A 15995-nucleotide genomic window follows, 5' to 3' on the forward strand; every position below is an offset into this window, starting at 1 on the left:
GGGGACAGCCTGCTCCACCATGGTCACCATGGGCTACAGGGGGACAGCCTGCTCCACCATGGTCACCATGGGCTGCAGGGGGACAGCCTGCTCCACCATGGTCACCAGGGGCTGCAGGGGGACAGCCTGCTCCACCATGTCGTCACCACGGTCTGCAAAGGAATCCCAGCTCCGGTGCCTGGAGCAGCTCCTTCCCCTCACCCACTGACCTTGGTGTCTGCATCCTTCACATATTTCTCAGCCTCCTCCACTGGCAAAAACTACTGTGTGCCCCTTGTTTTGATTTCTTCTTAAATATGTTTTCACAGAGGCGTATCCACCATCTCCCATTGGCCCAGGTTTGGTCAGTGGTATGTCCATCATCCTCAGAGCCAACAACAATTGGCTCTGCTGGACATGGTGGAAGCCTCCAGAAGCTTCTCACAGGCGCCATCTTTTTGGGCCCCCCACTTCCAAAAACTGGGCCAAGCAAAACCAACACACCACTCTAGTGGGCAATTTCTTAAAATTGCCTAATTTGCATCATCTGAATGTGACTCCTGTAACACTGAATTGGGAGAAAAGTGGTCCTGCAAAATCCAAGTTCCAAACTGTATGTAGAACATTATTGATCTGTGTAAATGGCTTGAGTTAAAATAAAGAGCATGTGAAGTCCTAATAGTCATGTGGTATGCTATTTAAGTGATCTTGTTTTGCAGTCACACCATATTAAAAAATGAAAGTAACTGACTAGTCTGTTGAAAACAAACATTTACCTCAAAACTATTCATATACATAAGATGGAATGTAAATTTATTTTTCACTAAAAATTTGTGTACTGAAAAAGTGCCACATTCAAAATCAAATTGCTTGCAAGAAAGCAAATCATATCCTGAGCTGCATCAGAAGCATGACCAGCAGAGGAGATGATTCTGCTGCTCTGCTCTGTTCTGCTCTGCTCTCGTGAGACCCCCACCTTGAGGACTGTATCCAGCTCTGGGGTCCTCAGCACAGGAAGGAGGTGGAGCCTCCTGGTGACCATGGTGGAGCAGGCTGTCCCCCTGCAGTCCTGTTGAAGCAGGACTGAATCCAGAGCAGGACTGGCAAGTTGATCAAAGGTATGGAGAAACTCTCCTACAAGGAAAGGCAGAGAGAATTGGGATTGTTCAGCCTAGAAAAGAGAGGGCTTCAGAGTGACYTAATTGCAGCCAACCTGGAAAGAACCTAAGGAAAGATAGGGCAAGACTGTTTACAAGAGCATGTAGGGCAAGAGGGAATGGCTTCTGATTGGTAGAGAGTGGGTTTAAATTAGATATTAGGGAATCATTCTTTTCTGTGAGGTTGGTGAGGGACTGGCACAGGTTGCCCATGGAAATGTGGATGCTCTATCATACCTGGAGGTCCCTTCAAGGTCCCCTTCCAACTCAAGCTGTTCTATGATTCTATGAAATGAGTTTTGATTGCACATCTTTGTATCATGTTACTAATAAAGGTGGCTACTGCAATGAGGGAGAGCCTGACAGTCAGTGAAAGATGAATCGTGCCGCCAGAATTTTCAAAATGTTTTTCTTCTGCCTCAGTAGCTTCAAAATTTTCTTCTTTGCATTATACAAGATTTAATTACAAGTTTGACAAGAGCAGCTAGTGGTGTCTTGCATATACAGGTGAACAGACAATATAATTAGAATATGTGAGATGAGAGCTGATATTTGGGTTGAAAATTGGTTCCAGAGCTCATTGTCAAAGTTCAGAAGAAAAGTAGACATTCAGGGAACATGTCTTTGGAATCAGTATCCAAAATTCAAATTCTATATCATAAAATCTGTTATCCTTAATGCCCACAACACAGATTTTGACCATTAACTTCGCTCATTTTCTGTCCCATTTGAGTACACTCTCAAATGATTTTCAAGTGAAATCTTTCCATCTTGAACATCCTTACTTCTGTTCAACTCTCTTTCCTAAGTGCTTATTTTTGACACTACACATGAAGAATAAAAACCCTCGGAGTGACAGTCTGTGATCACGTTTCATGTGGCAGACTTCATTTGCTTTCAGTTTGTATTACTATCAATTTATGACTTTGTTCCTTAAATAGTTATCTTTTTTTTTTCCACATTGTAACTGATATATTGAATGATGTATGTTTGAGAGGTGTTTCAAGGATCTTAACTTCAGTCATTAACTGGTTATGTCTTGGCTCAAGAACCTTTAGTTCACTGAGAGAAAGTTACTATTTTTTAAGCAAATAGAACAGCTTTTCTATATATAATTATTTTCTAATCAATTTTACATTTTCATGCCCTTTTGAGCATCTAGCATGCAGTGCTTAAATTTACATTTAGCTCTGCAGGAACTGCTTTAAATATTATTATTATTAAGAAGGAAGAAATCAAAAATCAAAGGGAATTTTTAGTACAATAGCAAGGTATAGGAAGGTGCAATTGCAGCAACAGCAGCCTGGATTAGTATATAGAACTAACTCACAGCTTGACAGAAAATCCCTGCTGGGGAGGAAATGTAGGGGAACTGGCAGAATTTTGCTACATCTGCTCCCTACTGCTAATAAGCTTTAACCCATTTCATTTTTATTATACTTGCTGTTTAGATATTTTACTTCCAAAATTGTATCTGTAACTATGAGAACACATAAAAGGAAGCACCACAGGTAGGGTTGTTTAAAAATTTAAAACTATCAGGAAGGGATGTTAAAGGCCATAATGAGTAAGATGGTTGCCTTCTCAGTGTGGGCTTTTAGAGCTCAGGCTGGTAGAAAGGCTGTGCAGAAGTACTGGGTAAAACTGATTTCAGAGCTTGAGTGGCTCGTACAGCCAGAAGGCACCATTAGATTGTTTATTCTGACCTGTATATCACAGACCATTGCATTTCACCCAGAAATTCCCATTTTGAACTCTGTGAGTATACTTGAACTAAAATATATTAGACCGTAAGAGTTCCAAATACTTTATGCCACAGGGGGAGAATGCAAAGGCTGAGCCTCCCATGCAGTAGAAAGAGGGTTTGTCACATGTGGTAGCATGACTACTTCTAGCAGAGTAAGGCAAACAGCTAAAGGCTTGTACAGACTTTAAAAACGTGGAAGTCCCTTCCTTAACCCTTTGACTGAGGGAAAAAATACACAGGTATTCATATTGTATCAGAGCACTTGTACCAGAGTTCTTCTGAAACCATAAACAGTTGCCTAAAATAAAATAAAAATTAAAAAATGAAACCACCACTCCCCAAAGCAGCTATAATAAATGAAAGTTAATACTTAATCTGTCTCATTATATATCAGTAAGAGTAATTAAGGGCCAAGTAAGAGGGAAAATTAGAGTCATATCCATTTTTAAAATTAATACTAACGGTCTAATTCKGCATTTCAGGCATTTTTCCCCTTGGCAGCTGTGCTGGAAATCCTGTGCTTCCCAGTTTCTCAGTCCAGATACATCTACAGTAGTATGTTGAACATTCAGATAAAATCTGAATTATCAGTGCTGTAACTAATGTTTATAACCATCTAAAAACATGGAGGAAATGGTATTGTACATTTTCCACTTGATATTATCACATGCTTACCATAACTGATTATACAACATTTTAAAATCTTTCTTTTGCTCTGGTGGTGGCATGATTGTCACATACAATTGTGAAATGTATTTTGAAGAGAGATTGAACTGTAGAGAATTCAGTGGGTTGTTGGAGTCTGTAGGGGTGTTAGACTTAGATAATGGGTTACAAGACTGTGGTATTTACCTGAGGAATCAAGCAAAAACGGGAGTCTCAGTCTTTTGATAGGAGATGCTTCTCCATTACTGTGCATGAAGAAGCCTGTGTCTTTTTTTTCCAGCAGTTTGCATTTTCCATTTTTCTTTCAATTTATTCCAGCAAGAAATTATTTGAGCTTCCTTTGCAAGAAAACTTCCAGGCTGATAAGTCCAGAAAACAGGTTTTAGCCTAGTTATTGCAGACTCTGTGTACAGTCTTCAGGCTTTCAATTGTTTATTTGTTCTGGAGACTTGTTCAAAGCTGATTATGTCTTCATAGAAATGTGAAACTGATTGCTCTTGTTTTGATCCTGTCAGAGCTTCTCAGTTTCTGAAATAATAGGATGAAAACACAGTTATTCAACAATAGAAAAGAGAAACAAAATTAACAAGCAAATGATATCCTTCTATACTAAATATAATCAAAAGAGAATTTGTAAGGTTATGTCTTAAGTTTCAGCAGAACCCTTTTTTCTATCACRCAGAAATGATGAAAATTTATACCACTTCTTGGCCTCTGTTGACAATCATGTTAAGAGACAGAATAGCAAGTTGTTAAATTATTCTGTTTGAGTAATATAAGCTATAGATCATGTAAAGTTATTGATCTGGTTTCTTATGAACTCTATTTTCATGAGCTTCATATTTGCTTTTCCTTTTTATATAATGCTTACCTATTCATACAGTGGTACTATTCRGAGATCATTCATCATGAAATTTTTGATTCTGCAAAGCCTTCAACATATGCACCAAAAAGCTGTCTCAACTTATAAATGAAATTTACAGTATATTTATTGTGGGATTTGGGCCCTAAGACTGTTGTTAGCTWATTTTTCTAGTAGTTTCTTCTGACATACATGGTTCACTACTATAAAATGTTAGCCCATCACTTTGTCTAATCCTAGTAACAGCCATCAATATCTTGTTTAGATTTCAAATTTCGTATACTCTCACTAAAATAACTTGTGATATGCTGTTTTCATTCACCTGGAAAACGTGGGAATCTCTAGGAAAAGTTAGGCTGTTGAGCTTGCCATGTTAATTGCTAACCATTTCATATCTCTAGTTATTACTTTGCATCACTACAACTACATGCAGCTTTTTTCCCCATTTATTATGGTGAAAAATTAATTTGAATTTTTTTTCCAAATGCAAGCAAGTGGAATTAGAGTCCTTATACCAAAAGAATACATTAATTAGAAATCCATTTAAATTACAGAAATTGATTGAAAGTACTGTGAAAAATAGTATTCGCTCTGAATTTCTATAGTCATATTGTTTCCCCATCAGCTTTCCCTTTTTAATGTTTCTGATTTTTAAATATAGCTGAAGACTGCACAAAAAATAAATTATTCTGAAAAATATGCTATCATATGCTGCTACAAAAAATAAAGAAGCACTTGKTTGACTCTAGATTTTCCATGGTTCAGTAACACCAAAGTAGGTACAGGCTCAGTTTCCCAGTTGGCATTGTACGGAATAATTTCTACACGACACACTTGTTACTTTGCCCCAGCTTTGCCCCAACATGTCGAGGAGTAAGTAGAGAGGACTACAATTTCTGAAGAACTTGGATTTTTTTATATTTACAGTATTTATTCTATAACAAATATTCAATTTAGAATACCTCATTTTTAGTCTACCCATTTTGTGTTTATGTATTTTTGGCATGTTCCAAATAATTTGTTTTATTTCGGAATGAAATACTAAATGTCTGACTTTCTCATTTCTGTAAGCTTTCCAAAAGGAACATCCTTAACAATTTTATTGTTATAAAACACTGTGCTGTTCATTATTTGAATTCAGATGTGATACACCAGGAATGCATGTGGCCTATTTATTAGATAAACTAGGATGTTGAAAAGAACTTCTTCTATCCTACTTTCTTTAGGAACTGACATTTTTATTCTTATGCAGTTTTCCTAGTGGAATCTTTACTTTTTTAAGTCATAAACCTATTGTTGTGAGAGACTCTAGCAAAGCTTAAACTGCATCTCAGGAGTTTGATGCACTCTGTTTAATGCAGGCAGTGCAAAGGAAATTTTAAATGTATTATTTAAAGGCACATTAATCTTGCCACACTGTAATGGTGTAATAATGCGTACCATATAAGGTTTTCATAAACTCAGCTTCTAAAAGTAACATCACAGTATCTTTCTTTTTGTTCTCCAAGTCAATTCTTTGTAGAGATAGCAATTATGCATTCATCTCTGTCTCATAGCCTGATTCCATATTCAGCTGTGAGATAGATAGGCCCAAGCCCCTACTAACACAACAAAAGGAATATTTCTCATTTAGAACAAATTGAGGGTAATCAAACTAATTAATGCCAAAATGTGCACCTTTTTGAGTTTAATTAAGCAAAATATTTAAATGCTTATACAATGGATTGAATGTAGGTTTGTCTTTAACTCATTCCTGTGTTTTCATTGGAATTTTAATAGTTCTGCCTTAGATTTTTTTTTTAATTAAAAAAATACAGTATTAGAGAAATTTTATTTATAAGGTTAGAACCTTTAAAACAAAACTCTGTGTAAGTTTGTAGCCCAGTGTTTTTCATTTAACTCTGCTCATTCTATTGGGTTTTGGTATGGTTTGTAGCAATATCRTGGATGCATCAGGCATTCATTAGTGTGAGAGTATTTTGTGGCTCTCCTGGCATTTGCACAGTGAAAATTGGGTGAATCTTTACTAAGAACTGAGGCACAGAAAATGCAAGGATTTGGTAAGTCTGTGAACCAATGTGATAATTTTTTTGTATCAGTGCAAAGTTCAGGAGAGCATTATACATGCAGCAGTTCAGATAACATTTTTGCTTTAATGCAGGGTTATTAACAAGTTTAGAAAGCCACTGACAACCTCTGATGTTCACCTTTGCTTCTTGGGATATGAAAGGGCTTGTATTTCTGAATTAAACATACCGATAAAARTGTTAGCTAAGTAATGTTTTTACCAAACTGTCTTTTCACTTCAGTTTATGCAGAGATATGAAGTACAAGACATTCCCATTCCCACTGCTCATTATTAGACACTTTAGTGAATTGTATGTTGCTTAATAACTCTAGTACTGTGTTTCAAGAAGTATTTAGTCAAGCCTTTCCACCCTTTCTATTTCTAGGCAAATATCCTTACACTTTTGCAGATTTGGGTTGAGCATTCAATGCAGAACCTCATTAGAGGGATTAACACAGAGCAGTCTGTCTGGATGGCTCCAGTGTGAGGCAGCTCAAAACCCCATTCCTGTGGCAGGTGCCTAAAGCAGACAAAGCTCCTGCTTGGCACTGTCTGGGACAGTCGTGTTTTGGTTGTGTGTTCTGTCTCTATCAGTTAAGGCAGAAATGAAGATACACGTGTCCCCCTAAGAGTAGCATTACAGTTCTGAATGTGATTCTCCTTTGGGAGAAAGAAGAACCTTTTTTTTCTCTCAGAAGGATTAATCATATTGAACTCCCACTTCTTCCCCCCCGATATTCTGATGCCAGAACTTCTGCTGAAGAAGCTTAAGCTCTAAAAGCTTTTATCTTCTTTCATCTACTTGACTCAGTGTTCACARTTCATCTATAAAAACAGTCTGGAATACCACAGATGAATTCCTTTAGAATTGTGGAAATGATGTATGGGACTAATTGTGAAAAATCATTGAGTCCAGTCAAGAAATCCCAATTCTTCACCAAACACACCACTAGTATCAGCATAAATGCTTATTTAAGAACATAACGATAACCATAATGGTGTTGATCCTGCTTGGTATTCTGACTCCAAACAGTAGCCCTAAGCAGAAATGAATAGTAAAACCAGTAAAAGCATGTATCTCTTCATGTTCTCCTAACCTTAAACTATTTGACTTCATACTTAAATTCATTAAATTAATTTTGTTACWTAAATCATTATATAAATTATTAACTTGTAAATTTAAAATAATCTATTAATTTTATTATGTCTCTTTTATAATGCCCACCAAATCTGTGTTTTAAGAACTTGTTCGGCCTCCCCTTGTCAAGTTCTTGCAGCCAGACCATTCTCCATCAAGGAGTTGTAGGTGTCACCCCTCATTGTTCTCTTTGAAATCRTGCTCTTGTTAATGTCATTTGATGGTCCATAGGTCTGTAGAAAGACAAGTGTGCAAAATCAGTTCTCATCCCTATCCACTCTTCTTATGTCATTTATGATTTTGTAAACCCCTGTGTTCTCATTAAGAAGGCTGAAGAACATTTCCAATTAGACYCTCCAGAGTTTTTGATCACATTTGTCTTCCTCTGAATATATTTTGGATCTAGTATGCCCTTTTCCAGCTGAAAGATCCAGAGTTGTTTATCTTACTCAAAATGATGGTGAATTGTGAGTTTTTGCAGTGGAGTAATGYTACCCACTTTATTTTCTTTGCTTTGCTTGTTTTCTTAACTGTTGTCAGCTGCTGTGATTCTCTATTAACCAGTCCATGAAGACTTTCCAAGATGACACTTAGCTTAGCATGACAGTTTTCACAGTGTTTACAGTAGAAGTAAGGAAGAGTCACTTTTTCAGTCATCCTAAAATATACTCTGTACCTTTCATTTTTTTCCTTTGAATTATTGAAACATTGCATCACAAGAAGAATATGAGTATTTTCTTTAAGGTGGGAAAAGTCCTTTGTTGAGTTGTGGGTTTTTTTTAAAGGAATTTGTTAAGCAAATGTTTGTAGTCCTTCTCTGGATATGGAATTATATAGACACAATGCTTGTATTTAGAAAAAATCTGTCTTTTGGTTTCCTTTTTTGGGCTTTCTGGATCTCAATTTTTACATCTTTGATAAAATAAGTTGTAGGTGATCCTGTTGGCAAAAGAAAGGATATTATGAATCATGTTTTGAGGGCAGTCAAATGTGCTCCATCCCTCTTTAAATCAGATAATGTAAAAGCATAGCACATAAGTAGCATCTTTCTCCATATTATCTCAGCAGCCAGCCATTGAATCTTTGGATCGGCTGATTTTCCTCTCTGACACTCAAACTTCTCTTAGTGCAGAGCTACCTTGTAGTGTTTGTTCTTAGAAAGGATTGTATCCAATGGGGAAGGCTAACAAACAGAACTTGGAATATTCAACATGCTTTTCCCGTGAACCCAAAATCATTTGGRAAATGATAGCAAGAAAATATGGGTTAAAGAGCAAATGTCTTTAGATAACAACTACACCTACAGATTAATGAAAGTTATAAAGATTTGTAAAATTCAGGTAATGCATACTTTTAGGGAATCACTGCTTTCAASAGTGTCTGCCCCAACTGATTTCTTGTCTCTCAACAAGAATTTTAGAGCTTCCAAAGAATTATTTTACACTKCTTTTTCCAAAATTATAATCCAAGCTATATGCTCTTCTACCTCATTTTTTTTTGACCAAGACTCTAAAGATGTAGAAGAAAGACTAGACCAAAACCTGTGCTCCTTTATAGAAGAACTAAAACTGTATCCTTGGACAAGAACTCTAAAAAGGTGTTTTTATTCACAGTACCACAGCTCAGCTGTCTGCCAGAAGTGAAGAATCTCGTTGATGAGAGTGCAGAATCAGTTGTAAAAGAATTTAGCCAATAAAATAATTCCTCCTCATTTTTACTTAATATTTACTTACATTTTTTTAGATCATATGAGTGTAATTTCTTAGCAKCCCTTATATATTCATCCTGATTTGCTAGACAGGCTATCATAAARATATTCATCTGTCTAAGGAAATTGTAAATTTCTGAAAGGTAACTCATAAATGCAGCATCCAAATATAACACAAATGTCAGTGATTTATTGAAAATAAGTCAGAAGAGGTCACTCTTAGAAGTATTTCTATTAGATTCTGTAGCCACTGATGAAAGATTATTAGTCCCCACTAGCTCTATCACTTGTGCTTTGTTCAGCCTAAAGGTTATGAGTGTTATGGTACCGTACAGGTGCACCATGAATAGTCTTTCACACAGAATGATTCTCATTTGTTAAATTTGGAAATGTACTTTCTCCTGGCCTTAATTTTCATGTAGTTCTTCATATTCTAAATGGCAGCTGAAGGCAAGCAGAAATAGCGAGTAATTGATTTAACAACCTAAGACAAGTACAGGGAAGTAGAAAAGTTTGTCTTAGTGCTTGATGTGACCTGAGAGAGCTTCTTTAGACTGTTTTTTTCTAACCAGTACCTCAGCACCTTGGGCCAGCCAAGTGGCCTTTAAGCCTGAATGAGCATGACTTTTTTTCTTTTTCTCAGTGCAAAGCTGCAGTATTTCATCTTTTCAAACTGTTTTACAGCACTCAGAGCAGAATTATATTGACAAGGTTAGAATTCATCTCCTAGAGGAGAATACYATGCTCCTGTTAAGTGCTAATATAACATTTATGTGTTGCTACTTTAATAATAGCYCCAGCCAGTCTAATGAAAGTACTGAAAGCAAACAGTACTCTGTGAGATTTTATTATGACTGAAGTGATTGCAATTTGAGACAAATTGTCCCTATTTCTGTTACCACATCAAAACCAGAAATGCTAAAGCAATTGCTACATGTTTGGGATAGAATTACACTCCACTATCGTTAATATAGAAGTAAGTGCATTTTTCATGTAAACAGCTCACAAGGGTCAAGCATCTAAGATATTCTGTGCAAAATTCTTGTCAATAACTTTGTGAGTGGATTTTGAAATAAAGTGCCTGGAACGTGTCATTATTTCTTCCTCTCAAAGTTGAGAGCGAGTGGTTGAAAATTGAGCTTGTGAATTGAAGGTACTGCGAGTTATATGGCCTTATCGACTTCAGACAAAATGACAGGTTTGCCTTGTTATTATTTTTCCTTTCAGAGGTCAGGCAGTGGACAATATTAGCAGTACATACTGGAGTGTAAGTAAATTGAAAAAAAATTACTATCTGTATACAGAAAAAAGATGGTGTAAGTCATGAATATTAAAAATGCTTAATATACTGTCTCTTCGTAAAAATTGGGGGAAAAGTAAGACAAAAATCTACTGGTCAAAATAAGCATTTCAACTGTTCAGGTACTTGAAAGCTTTTTAAAACCATCAGAAGAAAAGGAACTCACTTTATCAGATTTAGCTGACCAAGTTAATTACACATGCTGGTTAATGTGAAAACAATTTAAATATATGTTCTCAATGAGGTCTGATATTCAAAAAACACATTSTATCTTCTGAGAGGGTTTGTTCAAAATAGTTCTGCTGTTCAGAACTATCTGAACTATATTTTTGCTGTATCCGAACTGAATCTTTAGTACTTCAACTTCTAAAATAAGACATATGTACTTTACTGACTCATGTCATTAAACTCTGTAGTTTTGRTAGTTCCTACCATTTTTAATTCTTCAGAAACTATTGGTATATCTAAAAGTTACCATATGCAAAAAGGCTTACTTTGATTGCAGAATGAGTGTAAAAATCATTATGAACAGCCTTTTTTTTTAATGGTACAGGCATAATAGTGTTTTCAGATTGCAAAAATGAGGAGATACTGCTAGATAAATTCATAATTGTTCAAAATGACTTTTCAATAAGAAAAGTTGAGGGAAAAAGCAGTTTCCATTAAATAACAGGACTGCATTTTGTATATTTTARCTGAATACGAGCAGCATTAATTTCTACAACTCTGTAATATGGACGATATTTTGTTTATCTTTTAGGTTGAAGATTCAGAGATGTATCATGATGAAACTTCAGTATGTGGGTTGCTTGCTGTGGTTGTAATATCTCACCTACCCAGAGATGCTGCCATTGAATGGCATGTTGTTGCAGTAGTTGATGATCCACTCCAAAGAAAACATTTTGCAATGAAGATGTTGTCAGAGGGCTTCCAAATTGAGTGTGAATSTGTGGAGTCTTGTTCTGTATCTTGTGCATCAATCTCATTACGCCTGAGCTTGATTTCACCATCCACTTCTCACCTTGATTTAGACGGGCYTCTTCATGACTTAGTTGCTATGTTTAAACAAGCTGTTGACAAACTTTCAGAAGACTGCAGTGCAAGTCCTTTGTCCTTTAGAACTTTCTTCAAGGAGCATGTCTTTGATGCTGAAACACTGCAAAAAGGTAAGACCTCAACAGAAAACAGGTGTAATATTAAGCATATGGTAATTTTTGTTTACTTCTACATCAGATTTCATTGGAAAAAAAGACATTTTAGAAGAACATTTCAAGGATATGTGGCCAAGAAGGCCAATGGCATCCAGACCTGTATCAGAAATACTGTGGCCAATAGGACCAGGCAGTGATTGTCCCCCTGTACTCAGCGCTTGTGAGGCCATGCCTCGRGTCCTGTGTCCAGTTTTGGGACCCTCGCTGCAACAAAGACATTGAGGTGCTGGAGCATGTCCAGAGAAGGACAACAGAGCTGGGGAAGGGTCTAGAGAGGACAGGCTGAGGGAACTGGGGTTTTGTAGCCTGGAGAAAGAGAGACTCAAAAGAGACCTTATCARTCTCTACAACTGCCTGAAAGGAGGTAGYAACCAGKTGGGGGTCAGTCTTTTCTCCCAGGTAACAAGTGACAGAACGAGAGGAAATAGCTTCAGGTTGGGGAGGCTTAGATTGAATATTAGGAATAATTTCTTCACCAAAAGGGTTATCAAGCGYTGGAACAGACTGCCCAGGGAAATGATAGAGCTACCATCACTTGAGGTATTCAAAAGATGTGTAATAGACTTGATGCTTAGGGACATGGTTTAGTGGTAGACYCGACAGTGTTAGGTTTACAGCTGGACTCAATGTTGTTGGAAGCCTTTTCCAACCCAAACAATTTTTCTGTTCTATAATTAAGATACATTTGTTCTTTTACTGGTTACTAGGCACGTTTCTCATATTTGAAAGGCTCTGTTCTTGATTTTTTGAAGTCCAAACCAAATAAAGTTTGGGATTATTTTGTTCTAATCTCACATTTGACTTTGGGTAGGAGGTTGGATTATATGATCTCGTATTAATCTGAGTTATTCTATGATTCCATACAAGAGAAGTTGCTGAGAAATCCAGCTTCTTTAGGATTCAATATAGAGAGAATGAATCTTTTGCATGAAAGTGAACAGTTGTTCATTTGGTAGCCGCTTTTTGTCACAGTCTAGAACTGTGTTATTTGAATTTCTGTCTGCTAGCAGGAAGTCTCTTGAAAATAAGCAATGAAATATTAATGTTTCAAACTAAGGATGGTGTTGTATCCTCTGGATTAGATGGTGTCTAGTTTTGAATGTGGGCTGATTTCTAACTAACTTATTTAAATAGAACTTGCTATCTTAAAAAAATTCGCTGGGTTTCCCCCAATGTTAYTTTTTCTAAATCTCATTCCCTTAACAAGTAAAGAGAATACAGAGCAATAAATGTAATGTTACAACTACAGTTTATTTCTTACATTGTAGATCTGCATTTTGGGCTATGCTTGATATGGGACAMCTATTATGCAAGAGCACAAAAGTATATTTTATCGGTCAGGCCTACAAAACTGATAGACCATACTTGTATTGAAATCAGTAAGAGCTTTGTTATCAATTTGAGAAGGAACAAAATCAGATCCTTAGTCTAAATTTATCTCAAACATACATGCACTTTAAAAATCCTTGCAGACCACAACTGATCCATATTAATTAGCTGACATAAATGTTAGCCCTCAAATATTCTACTGTCCTATTTTTTTTCTTAACCTGCAGCAGTTTTTGAAGAAAATTCAACTTGACATTGTTTAATAGATTTAAAGTACAGGAATTGAAAGCTATAAAAATGTGGCATAGAATAAGCATATTTAATCCAGAAAGCAAGGAATGAACATATAGTCTGACAGAATGTTGTTGTTTTTACTACATCTTGTTTAAGAGCTAAAAGRAAACCTGATAAAACATGTTCCTGGCATGGGATTAACATTACTGTTTCTCCTGCTTTCTTTCTGGTGTTTCTTAGGCCATAGAATAATTGCTTCCAAACAAAATTAATTTGCTTTATAAAATATATTGCTCAATATAATGTATAAATTGAGCAAGTAAAAATTTGTTTCAGTTCCATTCATTTTATACTACCAATAGCATAGACATAGAAAGATTTGTGTGATTGTCATATATTCATTCTTGTTGTGTTCAGATCTCTGCACTGTCATAATAATTCCTGTCATTATACTAATTTTATCATTATCCCCACTGGTAAGAAATACATCCTTGAAAATCTGTAGAATATATAGAATACATTAAATTTACAAGGAGCACTAATTCATTGATGAAGAATTTTTAAATAAAATTTTTCTTCTTAGTAAAAAATTCTAGAAAGTTCATGCAACAGAAGAATAATTGTGATACATATTCAAAAATAACTTCTCAAATTAAAATGGTTTTTGCTGAAGTGTGTCTTGTTGGTATTTTCTATCTAATAGAAGACTTTTATATATAAATAGATATATAAATATGTACACACACTTTTTCTGGTTCAGCATCAGAAGTCTAATTATTAATGTATTGTTAAGACACAGGGACATATTCAAGTGTACTGGTAATATGTGTTCTTGGAGCTTGGAAAGACATGCAGTCTCCAGTGATGCATCATCAGCTTTCAAAACAGTACTGAAAGGTGTCCTTGACCATCTTTTGGACTATTAGTATAATTCTACTTCTCATAATGTAAAATATACTCACACATATATATTAGCTCCTAGTTTAAAAAGTGTTGTGTGAAATGTCCAGTTTGTTCACATTAATTTCAGTATCCCATTGACAGTGTCCTTAAGCAAGATGACATAATTTGTGTTTTATCTTCTCTGTTATTATTGGCAGGCAGAATTTTCATTTTGACAGGCAGAACTACTACAACTGTATGTGTCTTTTAGTGTGCTCCACAGTTTTAATATACCAGAGATAGTACCAGGTCATCCTTTTGAATCCCAAAACATTTTAACCTTCCTGTAACACCAGATCAAGGTATTAGAGATTGTTAGGTTCTGATAACAATCGCTCCTTCCAATTTCTCACGTAGTTCCTTCAGTTTATTCCTGTTCCTTCAATAGCTCCTTCCAGCCTATTCCTATTTTCCTCTTGAACCCGTCCTGCTTCTAGAAATTGTATCTGAATGGCGCAGATCAAAGAGGGAACAGTACTGGTCTCCACACTAGCAGTGATTTGTGTCTTGACAGCTCTGGGCATGTCCAAAACTTGCTTATACCTGTCTCTGTAGATATGTCCTAAGATATTTTCAGTATATGGATGTCTCAGTGCTGATTTCTGATACCTCCGAAGGTTACTTTCTGTTGCAGAGTAGATCTAGATGGGTATCAGAATTTATTTATTCTACTGCCTTTCAGACACGGAATATCATTTTACCGTGACACAGGATAAAGCAGAAATGTAATGATCTTCATTTGTAAATCTGAAAGCCTAATACATGGACTTTTAAAAAGTTTTGTTTCCTTGATGTGGCTGCCAGAAAGCAAATTATATTGAGAGACCAGTTTTTCAATTGCTGTCTATTAATTCAGTTCGGGTAGTAGAGGTTGCTAACCATCTGTATGATGATCCATTAGTGACACGTTTGATCTCTGACTTGTGTTAAACATTGTTAATCCCACCAGTAGATCTATCCTGTTGGAGTCTTCAACTGCCATCAGATGCATTGTCTGCTGAAGAAAAATAATAATGTAGCAGGGAATAATAGACACTTCTCTTTAAATATTTTTAATGTGAAACACATAAGAAAGATGTAATAGAAAAGGCAGAAATTATGATGTCTCAGAAATCAAGAAAGATGGTTGAGGTGATAGCTGTTCCAGGTTAGTGGATTTCAGGTGGACTTCCATCATGTCATAGGATTAGTAAAAAGTCTTCAATAACTCTTGTAAGATCTTGAATTGAAATGTATTACCTCTTCTAGCAAAAGCACAGAAAATAAATAAAGGTACCATTTTTCTGATTAGAACTTAAAATCATTGGAGTGAAAGGAGGAAATATTGCCACAGGCCTTCTCAAATGAGCCTTTGATTAGATGATACAGGGTTTTTTTGTGTAAATAAGTTGTCATTTATTTTAAATTGTCCATATATATTATAGAAATGCGTTGTTACCTGACACAGTAAGATGAGAACCAGGAATATATCTGCTTGGCATATTGTAACAGGTTATTGGAAATTATTACAGCCGGTGTTACGGATGTCAAAAGAAGCTAAAGGTTTGTAATGCAAATTGGAGACAGATAGCTTTCTGTCATCCTAAGAACAGATGTGAAGTTTTATTGAACAAAGTGTAGTACTGATGGTGAACTTCTCAGAGGCAATCCCTCA

The 15995-nt window shown here is 35.9% G+C and overlaps 1 protein-coding gene across 3 annotated transcripts in view; it reads left to right on the forward strand.

Annotated features, from left to right (window-relative positions):
- The window catches only part of DPH6 (diphthamine biosynthesis 6), a 200991-nt gene that overhangs the window by 144864 nt on the left and 40132 nt on the right, over positions 1–15995 (forward strand). For 2 of the 3 annotated variants that reach the window (XM_057381861.1, XM_057381862.1), the window contains exon 14: positions 11386–11791. The exons of the other annotated variant lie outside the window; for it this stretch is intronic. In XM_057381861.1, coding sequence (XP_057237844.1) covers positions 11386–11791 — 406 coding nt within the window. The remainder of the gene's footprint in view (positions 1–11385; positions 11792–15995) is intronic. 3 annotated transcript variants of the gene reach the window in all.

This window comes from Malurus melanocephalus, unplaced genomic scaffold, assembly GCF_030028575.1.
Source record: "Malurus melanocephalus ecotype Western Australia unplaced genomic scaffold, MMel_1.1 scaffold_536, whole genome shotgun sequence".
Taxonomy (NCBI): Eukaryota; Metazoa; Chordata; class Aves; order Passeriformes; family Maluridae; genus Malurus; species Malurus melanocephalus.